Below are 14,903 nucleotides of genomic sequence, written 5' to 3' on the forward strand. Positions count from 1 at the left end.
GGGAGGTGTGGAGGGACACCCAGACAGAATGTGCTGAAATAAGGAAAAGGGAACTTTTCCTAATTTCCTACAGGATCTATGAGGTTGGATCAGCCATGAGCTACAGCTGCTGGCTTTTTAAGTGTTCATTTAAATCAAATTACTAAAAACCCAGGAACCAGCAGCAGATGAACACAGAGGTCTCTGTCAGCTCCTGGTGTAGGACAAGCTATGCCCTGCTTGGACAGTAAAATCAGCTTTTGAAAGATTACAACCCCTTGGAAAAATATCTTTGGGTAAAGTTCAGAACAACTTTTCTGGATGTCAGCCAGCAGAATGCCTGTTCAGGAGCTCTGTTCCTCAATCGGTATTTGGAAAGCTTTTTTTTCCTTGAAAGTAGAAAGATTAATGATGTGACAAACTCATTTTAGCATTCACAGTCAAAGTAACAATCTGTAATTAAAAGAATAAAATGTTCCAAGATCTATGTGGTAAAAGATTTCAACAAGAGTCACAAAATACAATGGGAAAATGGGAATGTGGCATACCACACAAGGAATAAAAAATTCAATTACTCACTTCACTTCCTAGTTTGAGAACGTTTTAAATTGTTTAAACATCTCCAATGCTGAAAATTGGAAAGGGTGGGGTGATAGACTCATTACAGATGAAGAAAACTGTGAAACTTTTACTCATTCTCAGGGGAATCTTACCCCAAAACCAGCCTCTGAAGAATGAGTACACTACTACACAACACAGTGACCTGTTACTCACCTGCTGGGTGTAGCATTTCAGTGAACTGCATGTTCTTAAAGCAATTATTTAAAAGTGCTGATCATCTGTTAAATAACTCAAACAAATCCGTGGCTATGTCCTGGCTGGTGCATTTAGCAACTCCATAAATCCCAGAACCCTGCAAGTCACTTCATAAATCTGTGACTCTCCTCTCACTGTTGCCTCACCAAAGATGAGTGAGCCAGGAGTATACAAGATATAAAAGGTTTTGGTGATGGAGGTTTTTGGGGTGAGGCAAGCCAGGGCAAAACTCAAAACTTTCTATTTCCTCCTCTCCCCATCTCTGTGTGCTGGCCAGTAACAAGTCATGGTCAAAAATGAAGAAGAGTGAAAAATGAATGGACAAACCAATGTGAAAAAGTAAAATACTGCACTGGAAGCACTGATAAAAGTTTCTATCCCACATCCAGGCATTTCAGCAAGCTGAGGCTCCTGCACATTGTATCAGCTTCTGGGAAATAGAGATAGATACTTCAGTCCTTGACAAAAATCCTCACTTCTCTTGATCTGGCAACAATTCCCAGAAGCAAGCACAGATACAAAAGCTTATCTATCAGAGGACAACTTGAAACAAATACAAATAAGGCTTAAATGAAGGCAAATATCCAAGCTGCAGAGAACACAACGGTTCCTTAATTTCACATTTGAAAAAGAGAAAAAACAATACTATGTGGACATTCTCCAACATATTTTTAATGCTATTAACAGAAATAGCACCCCAGGCTGTGCTCAAGCTGAAAACGTGTGAAACTGTTTGCAATGTGAAGTGAAAAGGGGGATCAAAAATACCATCTTATTAAATGGCATTTATTTGGTGCTAAGTGAATTATTTATTCAATTGAGAAGTTCACAAAATGACAGGGGGGTAAATGCAAGAGAGGTCACTACTTCATGTCAGAATCAAAGCTGATCCTTAACAGAATTTAAGCACCTGCTTTTTCTTTTATCTCAGCACAAAATGAGATTTCTTTCCTTTTTTTTTTTTTTTACACTTCAAAAGCCATGTAACACAACAGAATATATGCCAAGCATGCAAAAACAGAGCATGCCAGCATCTTTCAGCAATCAGCTTTCCCTTGTCAACCATTATGTCAGATTTATCTATTTTTGCTTAATTCTTGCTCCAGCAATACTCATCCTTCCTCTCCCCAGACTATCAGGCTGGTTGGGCTGGAATTCAATACAGCTTCTTAAAATAGTTGAGAAATATTGAAAATATTTGAAGCGATGCCTGCGAATTACAGCCAATTCATCAACTCCTCTTCCAGCTCCTGCCCGACCTGTGCTCCCCCAGACAAGGGGCAATTCTCATTTCTTCACCTCAGAAATTCTACCCCGTGTAAATATCATTTGGAAAACAAATAGCCTTTCTTTTATGGAAGCATTTCTCCATGAAAGCTTAGATCCTGTGTTAATTGCAAACCTTACCCTCTGACTCTTACTCGCTTTTGATCCAAGCATTCCTCTGCTGAAAATTAATAGTGAATGCATTTGCTTTAAGCTTGCTTTCTGTTATCACTGCTTTTCCCCTCCAAGTTTCCAGACCCTCTGGACTGGCTTTACAGGACACCAGACCCCCCTAAAAGCTCTCCCTGAATCCTTCACTCTGCTGCTGGCTGCAAAACTCTGCTCTCCCCACCTCCAACACCTGTAAGACCCTTGAACAGCATCTTTCCCTACTGTTAAATGAACAGACTCTTAACAAGCTCAAATTCTTAAAAAGCCCTGACCAGAAATAAAGAGGCTGAAAGGAAAATGCAACTCTCATCACTCTACTCCCTCACTGCCTGTGGAGCACAGAATTTTCTCAGCCCGGCTGCTGAATCAGACCAAGTTTCCACAGTGCACACACACACACACAATCACACAGCCCCAACACGTCCAGGAGGATTTATTCCATCACAAAGTCACCACCGTTGCTCCAGCACAAATGACATCACTTAGGAACCCAACCTTATCTCCTGAGAGCTCCCAGCTCCCTCCTCTCTCGCAGCGACCAGAGCAACAAAGAACCGGGTTTGTGCAATAAGGAGGAAAAAAAGTATCGCTGCAAAAAAAGTTTTCCAGAAAAACTTGCATTTTCTTGAGAATGCGACTAGGGAGAAATAAAGGACTGTAGGGAGAAGCGAGCAGAACAAATTCTGGTTGAACTTATCAACCTGCATGTGTGATTTATCCTAAACTTGTACCTAGAGCTACCAGGGGAGGGTGAGAGACGTCTGAGCCCTCGCAGGTGTTGGTCGGGGAGATTCATTTCACACGCTGCAGAACCAAAACCATCTCAGCACTTTGCTGCTGCACGAGTGCACTGAGAACTGGAGTCCAGCTCTGCAGTTTTCTTCTTCTTCTTCTTCTCCTTCTTCTTCAGACACTTGAAAATGGGTTGGTGGGGAATAAAAGCGGCGGATGATTTATTGGCGATACCTGTTCCCTGCCCGTGGCAGAGATGGGCTGGGAGGTCCCTTCCAGCCCAAACCAGCCCGCGAGTCTCTCGCGAAAAGACACTTCTTGGGAAAGAATCACACAAAGGATGTGCTCGCACTGCGACCGCAATCCCCCCTTCCCCCTGACGGCCCTTCTGTCGCGATAGCTGCCGCACTATCGCGATCCGGGGCCGTGTGCGCGGTACTGGGGACAGGTAACGAGGGCGCCGGGGCTACCGGGGGGCCTGGGAGCTCCGCGCTGAGCGGGGGAGAGCCCGGCGAGGCGGGCTGGGAGCGACTGTCGCGACAGGCGGCGTGTGTCGCGACAGGGGGCGGGTCGGCACACCGGGGCTGCCCCAGCGGCCGGGGGGAGGGGACACCCGGGAAGGACAATGGTGGGGTGGGGGGGGGGGGGGTATGAACCGCGGCGGTCCCGCCGCGCTGTGAGTAGGGGGACGATGATGGTGATGATGAGGAGGAGGTGCCGGTGGGGCCGCGCGCTCGCTCCCGCCGTGTGCCGCACTTACTCTCGGTGCCCCTGCCCGGGCCTCATGGCGCCGCCGCCGCTGTGCCCGCCCGGCCCCGCCGCCGCCGCCGCCGCCCGCCCCGGCCGTGCTGGCTGCGCAGCCGCCCCCGCGCACGCGCGGCCCGCGCGCCGCCCGCCCCGCCCCGCGCACGCGCGGCCCCGCGGCCACGGGAGCGAGGGAGGGGAGGGGGGGAAATGGGGGGGGCAGCGCCGCGCCGCCCCCTGTCGGTAACCGGGGGGACTGCAGGGAACAGCGGGGACATCGGGGGGACACACTGGGGGGGACACACTGGGGGACATTACGGGGTATGAGGGAGGGACACGGCAGGGACACACTGGGGGCCACTGGGGGGACATTGGGGGATGTGAGGGAGGGACACGGCAGGAACACACTGGGGGACACTGGGGGGACATTGGGGGGTACGAGGGAGGGACACGGCAGGAACACACTGGGGGACACTGGGGGGACATTGGGGGGTACGAGGGAGGGACACGGCAGGAACACACTGGGGGACACTGGGGGGACATTGGGGGGTACGAGGGAGGGACACGGCAGGAACACACTGGGGGGACATTGGGGGGTATGAGGGAGGGACACAGCAGGAACACACTGGGGGACCTAAAAGGGTATGAGGGGGGGACACGGTAGGGACACACTGGGGGACATGGGGGGACAGTAGGAGTGGCACACTGGGGGATACTGGGGGGACACGGCAGGGACACACTGGGGAGACATTGGGGGGCATGAGGGAAGGGACACGGCGGGGACACACTGGGGGACATTGAGGTGTACGAGGGGGGACATGGCAGGGACACACTGGGGGACACTGGAGGGACATTGGGGGGCATGAGGGAAGGGACACGGCGGGCACACACTGGGGGACATGGTGGGAGCACAGGGAGGATGTGAAGGGGACATTTGGGGAACAGGGAGGGACATGGCAGGGCCACAGGGAGGACATGAAGGAACGTGGCAGGGAGGGGACAGGGGGTTGCAGGTGGGCCAGGAAGGGGACACAGAGGTGGCTCTGCCACAGCTCCGGTGTTGCCCACACCGAGGTCTCGACAGACACCTTCCCCCACAGCTGGGGTCAGCCCTTGGGGAAGTTTGTTCCCCACAGGGAAGTGAGGATTTGCACCCCTGAGATGGGCTTGCAATGGGATAATTAACCTAATTCTCAAAGCTCTTTAAGGAGCTGCAGCTCAGGAAGGTGACACTCACCCCTTGCCATGCCAACAGCATTTCCTCTGTCCCCAGGGGTGGCTGTTGCTGTGGGCACTCGGCTCCATCCCTGGAAGCAGCGTGGGATGAAGCTCTGGGGCAGCACAGGGTGATCCTGACACGGCCACACAGAGGGGACACCTTCCCCTTGTGCCCCATGCCATGAGACCCCTCCAACCCTGCCTGCCCAGCTCTTTCCCCCACAAGGTGCAACCTTCACAAGCCTCAGCTCAGAAAACGGGATCTAAGCTCAGCTGGGAAGGAGGAATGTCATCAAAGTGCCCTGGTTTGAGCTGGAATAAACCAGAGGGAAGGTGGTGGCTGTGAGGTCAGGCTGCCAGCGAGGAATAAAGGAGAGAACAATCACTTGTGCTGGGACCTCATTTTATTGCAAGGGAAATACAAAAGTTGGACAGCAGCATTGAAGGGAGCACAGCACCCCCTGCTCCTGGGGAACAAGGACAGACACTCTGTGCAGGGTTCCCAACCCAGTTTTCAGTTATCTCACATTCCAGATAGAATTCTTCAGCAGAAGGCTAAAACATCTCTTTCACACTGCTCCAGAGAGGGACAGAGACTGAGCAGGTTTGGGTTCCAGACCCTTCCCAATCTCTTCCCTGTTGGGGTTTTCTTCCCTCAGGGATGTTAATTTAGAACTGGATTACCTGGATTTCTGGCAGGAAGGATTTCTGCCAGTGCTCCAAACACCTGACAAAGGGATAAAACAAGCCCCAAACACCAGGCCCAGGGACACACATGTGGTGCCAGGTGCTCTCTGTTACACCTGAGCTGCAGAACCTGCTACTCTTCCCACTTTGGGGCTTTCTTTAGCTGCAACAGCTGCTGTGTTTCTATCTGTGACCCTGGTGCAAAGAGTGAAGACTTGGAAGTAAGTGATAGAATAAACTACTTGAACTCCTAAAGAGTGGGTCCATGCTGGTTTTACATGAAGACAAGCCAGCCAGGCATTACAGATGTTCCAGCTGCCAGCAAACTCCCAAAACCAACTCCCTGCACCCACCAGCTTCATCAGGGCAGGGAGGAAAGTCAACACAAGACCATCAGCTGGGCTGGGGTGGCCTCATCCCCCTGTGTGACCACAATTCAGCCTTCAGAAGGGATTGCAAACATGTGCTGACAATGCCTCACTGCCACCCTTTGTTTGCTCCAAGGCAGGAGATGCTCCTGAAGTCCCACGTACAAACCCCTGAGAGCAAGGACATGAGACACAGCCCAAAAGAAGTGGGGGCAGCTCTGGGAATGCAGCACCAGAATCATGGGTGCAGCTGATTCTCCAGTGTCTGTCCCCAGGCCAGATGCCATAGGAAGTCTGGAGATTTTATTTCAGTTTGGGCTGTTCCCCCAAAGAACAACATATTCACTTCAGCCCATGGTAGTAACTCCATCATCCTCTATTTCTGGATTCAACAAAGGTGCCAGAACACCCCCAGGACTGGTTTCTCCACATGATCAGAGAGTTCAAGGGCTGTTAAAACACACCAGGTGCTCAGCCCTTCACCTCCACCTTGAGCTTCAGGCGCACCTCACACAGGAAAGCATTCATCAGGTCCTGGCCAGCCTCCTGAGCAATCCTGCTGATGACCTTTCCTCCTCTTCCAATCAACATCCTCTGTGTTAAAACCCAGAGAGAACATCACCAAACTCACCCAGGACCACGGTGCAGCCACAGAAACAACGAGGGAGATTCCAGCACTAAACCCTGAGGCAACACAGTTGGCCAGTACTGGGTACAAAGGAGAGGGAGAGGGGAGCACAGCAAGGATGGATTTGGGGAACCTCCCTTCACCCTCCCCAGCACCCCATCTTCCTTCCTTCACTCACCTTGTGAGACTCCCTGGGCACCAGGAGGCTCTGCACGATGAGGAGCTCCCCACATTCTCCTTCCTCCCACACGTGTGTCACCTGCCACAGCAATGGAGCACTCAGCAACCCTGGAAAACCCTCAGGAGACCCCAGCACCCCTCCCTTGGACACTCCAGCACACAAAGGGGGCCCCTTCACGCACAGAAAGGGTCTTAGAGCACACCTACAAGTACTGAGTCACCCCACAGGGCCTGGCAGAATCCAAACAAAGGGATTCTCATCACACAGCCCAAAATTCCCAATAAAACAGCTCATGGCCGAGTCTGCCTGGGCACATTCCCACCTGAGTCACTCCATAAGGCACTTCCAGGGGCAGGTACTCCAGGAGCTTCTCCCTGATGATGTTATCACAGATCTCCTGGGGTGACTGGCTGGTCAGGACCTCGCTGTGGAACTCCCAGGGGCCTGGCTTGGCTTGCATCAGGAGGTACCTCTGTGGGCACAGCACCCCGGTGTCACCCACGCGGTGCCACCACCCCTGAGCTGCCCCTGCAGGGAGGGCACTGCTGCTGGCCTGGCACTGGGGCAGTGGTTTGGGGTTTTGAGCAGGGGCAGGAGGAAGGGAAGCTGTGACATCCCTCCCTAGGGCTGTGTGTGTCACACAGAAGCCCCGGAGCTCACAGACAGCACTGGGTGGACCCTTGTTGCTCCAAGCTGCTGCTTGGAGAGCCCCAGGTGAGAGTTTTGTACAGAAAACCCTGCAGGTGCAGCAGGGACACATCCCACGTTGACATGTGACATTTTCCCCCATCCCAGGCCAGGAACAGAAGCTGAGGCTCCCACCCCAGTCCCAGCTGTGACACAACTCAGACTGGAGTTACCTTGAGTGTATCCACCTCCTCCCCACGCAGAGCTGCCAGCATGAAGATCTCCTGGAAGTGTGGCCAGCCTTTCATGTCCTTCAGACCCCTGACTCCACGGTGCTGTGGCCCTTCCCCTGTGCCAGCAGCCCCAGCATCACTGCTCCTGTCCAAACCAGAGCCCTCCTGGGCCTCCTGATTCCTCTCCTGCCCAAAGGGAGACCCTGGCACTTTGCTCTCAGCTGGAGAAGCCTGAGTGGGATGAAGGGGAACCTTTACTGAAGAACGAGAATCCTGTTTAGGTGAAGATTTCACTTCCAGTTTCTTTCCATTTACAATCCCCTCTGTCAGGTCAGTTGCTATTTCCAGCAGGAGAAATTTCTTCTTTAGTACATCCACCTGAAAGCAGAGAGAGAGAAAATTATTTGTCCTAAAGAGAAAATTATTTATCCTAAAGAAGATTTATCCCAAATGAGGTGGGCACCTGGGCCCTGGATCTGAAGGAGCCACAGGAAACCAGCCAGGGAAGCAGCTGCTGCAGGACAGGGCAGTTTTGTGACCAGACAGAGGCCAAAACTGGCACAGTTTTGTGCCAGCACAGTTTGTCCAAGCACTGAGAACCTGAGATTTCCCTGGCTCACCTGGCTCCTCTTCCCAGATGGATTTAAACCCCAGACAGCAGCACAAATTCAGGGATGATTCTGCTTTTTAATGGGTACACACACCCCTCAATACTCTGGAATGTCCTTTAACACACCAGGGACCCAAAACCCATCAGTGCTGAGCCAGGTGGTGCCTGAAGAAGAACAAGCAGGGTTTACCTTGTTCAGGACCAGCACACTGGGGATGTGGGGGAACTGAGACAGGCACCTGAGCACCTCCTTGCTCAGAGAGTTCCTTGTCCAGTGATCTGACACATCCACCAGAACCAGGACTGCCAGGAAAGAGGGAGGGAAAGAGGATGAGTCCACGTTTTCCAGAATGTTCACGTGCAACTTTACAGTCTGTGGTCATTCCCCTCCTCAGGAGGGGCACAAAAAGAAGGATTTTATTGAAAACACTAAAAATGCAGCTTACCCAAGTCACCCTAATGACACCACACGTGCTAAATCTCAACATCCAAGCCCAATTATGAACCCAAAGCGCCTCCCCTTGGCACCAGGCAGTTCTTATCCCCTCCTCAGCTCAATATTCCAGATCTTTTCTCTGCCCTTCCTTCCCTGTTCACACTCCCTTTGCCATCAAACACCCAGACACCACAGCTGGGAACTTGTGTGCCAAAAAAGGATTTGGTTTGATGCAAAAAGAGTTGAAAACCAACCTAAATCTGCGTGTTTCATGCTGTCCCATGGGTCTGTCAGCATGGCTTCATCTAAATTATGCCTGAAACACAAATTCAAATGAATAAACTAAACACACTTCATTGTAATTGTCTTCCTCCCTCTCAAACTAGGGGGAAACCAGTGTTTTCCCCCATTTCAGCTGCTTTAGGGGTTGTGACATCCCTTGCCATGTGCAGCTACATGGAACCACACACAAAAAGGCTCAAAGGACATCACAGGCTCTGTGTGCTACTGAAATTGCAACAGGAAAAATTATTGGAAAGCAAAATAAGGCTAAAATATGCATTCAGCTCACTCCTGTTTTACAAACTTTGCACACTGAAAATCACATTCCTGTTTTATTTTGCTAGGCAGCACACACCCCCCTCCCCAGCTCATTGGTGGTACCTTTTGGCTTTTAAGGGATTTGTGAGGCCAGGCGTGTCCAGAATGATCTAGCAAAAGGAAAAACAAAAGTTTCAAGCTTGCCAGCAGTGAGAGCTCAGGGCAAAACCCCATATTTGTGCAGTGAGAGGCGATCCCAGGGGACACAGATGAGCAAATGCTGCCCTTGGTCCCCAGGACTCACCAGCTGCGTGTCCTCGTGTGTGATGACACCCCGGGCCTTGCAGCGGCTGGTGTGAACCTTCTTGGAGACTGGGAAAACCTGCAGGGAATCAATTAAACATGTTATACAGCCAAAAAACCAGGAAACAGCCTGAGCTGCCCCCCAGCCTCACCTTCCTGCCCAGGAGCTGGTTGCAGAGCGTGGATTTCCCGGCGTTGGGGGCGCCGATGATGGCGATCCTCAGCACCCTGGGCTGCGGGGGCTGGTCGGGCCGCTGCTCCAGGAGGCGTTTCTGCTCCTCTGCCGGGGAAAGGAGGAGCTCGGATGGTGCCAAACCCTCGGGGGGTCAGGATACAGGACAGCCCTGGGGCGGGGCGGCAGCTGCCATCACCCACCTTTGTCACCACTCACCTTTGTCGGTGGCCACGGGCGGCGGGTGCTGGCCCAGAGTGGCAGGTGGGGCCTCGGCGGGGATGCCCAGGAGGCTGCCCAGGGCCGAGCTGCTCCCGTTCCAGCGGCTGGGAACATTCAGGATCCCACCCAGCACCGAGCCGCTCCCGTTCCAGGGGCTGGGAACTCCCGGGATCCCGATCAGCACCGAGCTGCTCCTGCTGCAGCGGCTGGGAACACTCAGGATCCTCCCCAGCGCCGAGCCGCCCCCGTTCCAGCGGCTCCCCGGGAGGCGAGCTGGAAGAAAACACCGAATGTACCAAGAACATCCCTAAAACACACCAAGCTCGCGTAGGCCGCCCCCTCCACACGCAGCGCCCGGGCAGCGCTCACCCCACCACAAGGCCCCTCGGCGTCCCGCCCGACACCTCCCGCATCCAGCCGCCCCCAGAGTACCCCCGCGGTCCCGGCGCACCTGCTCGCGGCCCGAGCGGCCCCGCCGCGGCGGCACCGGCGGCCCAGAGCGCGGCCCGGGCGGCGGCCGCGGCCACGGGAGCCGCCATGTTGGCGCGCCGCGGGGCACGCCGGGAAGGGGAGCGCTGCCCCCGCCCATTGGCGAACGGCGCGGGGGCACAGAGAGCGCGAGAGCGGGGCCAGAGCGCCGCGGGGCCGCGGGGAATTATGGGATGGAAACGGCCGAGAGCCGGCGGGGCGCGGTGGGGTCCGGGAGCGCCCCCTGCTGGCGGCACCGCGGGGTGCAGGGGGCGGCACCGCGGGGTCACGGCGCGCCCGGTGTCACCGGAGTCACCAGGGCCCCCTCTGTGCCCTCAGTGCCCCCTCCACAGTGTCATCAATGTCACCAGTGCTCCCGGTGTCACCAGTGCTCCCAGTATCACCAGTGCTCCCGGTGTCACCGGTGTCACCAGTGTCCCCACTGTGCCCTCAATGGTCCCCCAGTGTCCCTCCAGTGTCACCAGTGCTCCTCGTGTCAGCAGTGCCACCAGTGCCCCCCAGAATCACTAGTGTCCCCCCACTTTCACCAGTGTCACAAGTGCCCTCCCAGTGTCACCAGTGTCATCAGTGCTCCCAGTGTCACCAGTGCCCCCCCAGTGTCACCAGTGCTCCCCCAGTATCACCAGTGCTCCCGGTGTCACCGGTGTCACCAGTGTCCCCCCTGTGCCCTCAATGGTCCCCCAGTGGCCCTCCAGTGTCACCAGTGCTCCTCGTGTCACCAGTGCCCCTCAGAATCACTAGTGTCACCCCACTTTCACCAGTGTCACCAGTGCCCTCCCGGTGCTCCCGGTGACCCCAGTGCCCAGTTCCACCAGGCCCAGAGCCTGCGGGGGGATGTGGTGAGGAAGGAGAGTGGAGCCACTGTTCTGTAACTCAAATCTTTATTGTCCTGTGCCCGTCCCCAGGGCTCCATCACTTGTCCTTACCATCCCATCCCATCCCATCCCGTGCCATCCCGTGCCATGCCGTGCCATCCTGTGCCATGCCGTGCCATCCTGTGCCATGCCGTGCCGTGCCGCGCTGCCGGCCGTCGGCAGAACCGTTACCATTACTAAACTCAGTAATGGTAACGGTTTCCCCGCCAGCCGTGGGTGCCCGGCTGAGTCCGGATCCTGTCCCCCCCCCCAGCCCGGGATGTCCCCCCAGCCCGTGTCACTCATCCCGGTGTCCCGGGCGTGTCCCGGCGCTGGTGGCGGTGGCGGGAGGCGGTCGGTGCAGCCCGGGGAGTACATCATCTATACTGTAGTGTCTCATAGCCAACTTACAGTATACGATGATATCCTGCCCGGGACAGCGTGGGGAGCAGAGCAGAGCCTGCAGGGACACACGGCGTGCTCAGGGACCCCATTGTCACCCCGGTGTCACCCTCATCCATTCCTGTCCCCCCGGCCCCGTCCCCTCCTGCCCCAGCACCTCCCCACCTGCTCCTCATCCCTCCCAGTTCCACCACCCCAGAGCAGCACAGAGGTTCTCAGCACTTCCCTGCCCAGGTGTCCCCCCAGTCCCTCCTTGTCACCCCATTCCCACCACCCTGGAGAGGAGCAGAGGTTCCCAAATGTCCCCTCACCCCAAGACCCCCATAACCCATCTTTGCCCCCCAGTCCTGCTCCCCAGAGTGGGATTGAGGGCTCCCAATTTCCTCCCCACCACAGCAGCCCCCTAACCCCTCCTTTTATCCCATAACCCCACTCCAGAGCAGGACAGAAGTTCCCAAACCCCACATTTGTCCCCCAGTCCACCCTCCCTGAGCAGGACAGGGGGGCTCCCAGGTGGTGGCACCTACCTGTGGGGTGGCACTGGGGCTTTGTGGGGTGCTGGGTCTGCACCCGCCTTATAAAACCTGCTCTGCCTCATCTGCATATCTCACATCTGCACTGCACAGCTGGACGGGGCCCTTAACCCCTTCATGCCCGGGGGAGCACCGCCCCAAGCAGCTCCCCACACCCAGCCTGGCATTGTCCATGGGGGGATTTGGGGCTTGCAAGGGGCCACCCTCTGTGTCTTCCACTTCAGGGTGGCCCCACAAATGTCCCATCCTCCTGTGGCCACCGGGATTATCCATTCCCATTGCTGTGGAACCCTGAACTGGGAGCTCCCCACTGCAAACTGGTTCCCAGCTGCTGGACAGTGGGGTTGGACAGAGTGGGGTGGCAGCCCATGGGGATGGGGAGCAGGGGGGGCATCTGGGGGACACAGGGACATCTGGGAGTGGGGGTCACCCTACCCAGGCACCCTCAGGTGAGGTACAGGGTACACGTGGTGCAGGGAGCTGCGTCCCCTGGGGTGGGTGACCTCTGTAGTGCCACATTTGCTGCCCTGAGGGACATGACCCCTAGCAGTGTGTGCCCATAAAGAGGATTTGCCCTCCTGCCCTTAGGGACACCCTGGAAGCGCATTCCCTCTCCCAGGGGGATGTGACCCTTGGAGGGACGTCTCCCCCAGCTAGGGAGACACCTCCCCTGGCCACCTGTGTCCCCTGGAGGGATGTAACCCACAGCTGTGTCCCCCCAAGGGCCCCTCCTGAGCACGTGTGTCCCCAAGAGGGCTGTGTCCCCTCATTGCACATGACCCTGGTCACACTTGTCCCCTGACCACGCGTGTCCCCAAACGGCTCCACCCCTGACCATGAGTGTCACCTGCCTGTGCATGACCCCGCTCATTTGTGTCCCCCAGCCCTGTCTGTCCCCACAGGGCCACATCCTGCAGCCGGGGCTGTGCCATTGTGCCGGGCTGTTTGTGCCAGGCCAGGCTGGCATTCCTGGAACTCGCCTGGGGGGAGGTGATAATGACAATCCCCTGCCTGTGCTCCCGCGGGTCCCGATAAGCAGCAGCCTCGGGCTATCAGGGACCCTGCCCTGCCACACAAGGTGTCCCTGGACCCTCTGTCACCTCTGGGTGACAGAAAACAGGGGCAGCATGGCCTGGGCAGCCCCTGGCAGGAGGGGGCACAGGGTCCAGCCCTGCTCTGAGCCTGTCCCAGGCCGTGAGGCTGTGGGGACTTGAGGGCTGCAAGGGACCTCCTGTTTTGGTCCCTTTTGTGACCCAGAGGAGTCCTGGAGCCTGCAGTGTCCCCAGACTGTGGCACAGGCACCCCAGTGTGCAGAGCAGTGACACAGGCAGTGTCCTTGAGTCCCACAAGCCCTGCCAGCTCCAGGTGAGTCCCAGGGATTGTCCCCATGGCATTGTCCCCATGGCATTGTCCCCATGCTGGCAGTGCCTGCCATCCCTGCTGCCTGCTCAGCACCCGAGGGCAGCCCTGCCCTGTGGCCTTGTACCCCACAGTGGCAGAGGGGACCTGAGTGTCCCCACAGCTGGTGTGGGACCCCCCAGGTGCCACAGAGACCCCCAAGTGCCACAGCCCTCCCAGCAGCCATGACAGGACAGCGTGGCTGGCTCCAGATAAGGAGGCACTGGGAGCTGCAGAGCTGTCCCCACCCTGTCTATCTGCAGGGCCACCCTGCAGGACACACAGGACAGGGCCTGTTGTCCTGCCCTGGGCTTGGGGGGGACAGGGAGGGTCTGGAGGGCACAAAGAAACCATTTTCCCCAGCGAGGGCGGTGTAGCAAAGCCCCCCATGCTGGCTGACACCGGTCCTGTGTGCAGGGTGACCCTGAGCAGGACAGGAGCCCCCAGAGCCACCCTGGGCAGGGCCGGGAAGGGCAGGTGGGGCTGGGACAGGGCTCTGTGGCAGGGCAGGGGGACATGAGCTGTAGCCACCAGCCTGGCTGCTGTGACACCTTGAGCACCTGTCAGCCCTTCTCCAGACCCGGGGTGCCACTTTTTGGGGTGCCCCTGCCATGGTCACCCCCTGGGTGACACGGGCCATGCTCGGGGCTCACTCCTGGCTCGACACTCACCCCCGAGGGAGCACGACAAGGGCTGGGACGGTGACCACAGGGAAGCCACCAGCTCCCAGGAGCCTTGGAGCAGCAGCCCGAGCTGGAACCTCCCCTCCCCACATTCCTTGTCCCCCATCCCCGTGGGAGCACCCAGCAGCCCGAGCCACGCAGGGGACCTGGGGCAGGACAGACAGACAGACAGACAGAGCCCAGCAGGAGGTGACAAGGGTTTATTCAGGGGTTTGTTGGTTATCTCACGGCAGCGGGGTGGCGGCACATGCAGATAGAGCCCGGCCCGGCCCGGCCCGGCACGCCTGCCCACCCGGGGGCTGATAAGGGCACGGGGGGCACGGGGGGGCCCTGCAGCCGCCCTGGGTCACCACTGGCAAAGGACAGCGCCGGCAGGGACCTGCAGCCACCCTGGGTCACCACTGGCAAAGGACAGCGCCGGCAGGGACCTGCAGCTGCCCTGTGGCACGGGGTGGGGATGCGGGGTGCAGCACACCCAGAGCCCCGCTGCCGGCAGTGCCAGGCTGACTGCACACACTGAGCTGTGCCAGCCACGCTGAACCAGGCACTGCGACAGGCTGGGCAGGGCACTGTGGGGAGGACTGGCACACACGGGGACAATCTCCTTCACA

General features: G+C 56.8%; 2 protein-coding genes across 5 annotated transcripts in view; both read right to left on the reverse strand.

Moving 5' to 3' along the window:
* FAM222B (family with sequence similarity 222 member B) overlaps window positions 1-3,779 on the reverse strand; it is a 36,230-nt gene extending 32,451 nt beyond the window's left edge. The window contains exon 1 of one of the 4 annotated variants that reach the window (XM_063173691.1): window positions 3,725-3,779. The gene's annotated coding sequence lies outside the window, so the exon portion shown is untranslated. Of the gene's footprint in view, window positions 1-2,963; window positions 3,157-3,724 lie in introns of those variants that run through there. The other 3 variants (XM_063173695.1, XM_063173692.1, XM_063173696.1) reach the window with 3 other exon arrangements.
* Window positions 3,780-5,312: 1,533 nt separating this feature from the next.
* On the reverse strand, window positions 5,313-10,522 carry ERAL1 (Era like 12S mitochondrial rRNA chaperone 1). The gene is made up of 11 exons (XM_063174248.1): window positions 10,366-10,522; window positions 9,931-10,206; window positions 9,692-9,819; window positions 9,541-9,618; window positions 9,360-9,406; window positions 8,951-9,012; window positions 8,451-8,563; window positions 7,651-8,028; window positions 7,113-7,262; window positions 6,788-6,868; window positions 5,313-6,575 (listed from the first exon to the last, which is right to left on the reverse strand). Exons 1-11 carry the CDS (start codon window positions 10,520-10,522, stop codon window positions 6,453-6,455), a joined length of 1,593 nt encoding a protein of 530 aa, XP_063030318.1. The 3' UTR covers window positions 5,313-6,452.
* Window positions 10,523-14,903: the final 4,381 nt, after the last annotated feature.

This window comes from Melospiza melodia, chromosome 21 (assembly GCF_035770615.1).
Source record: "Melospiza melodia melodia isolate bMelMel2 chromosome 21, bMelMel2.pri, whole genome shotgun sequence".
NCBI classification, from domain to species: domain Eukaryota; kingdom Metazoa; phylum Chordata; class Aves; order Passeriformes; family Passerellidae; genus Melospiza; species Melospiza melodia.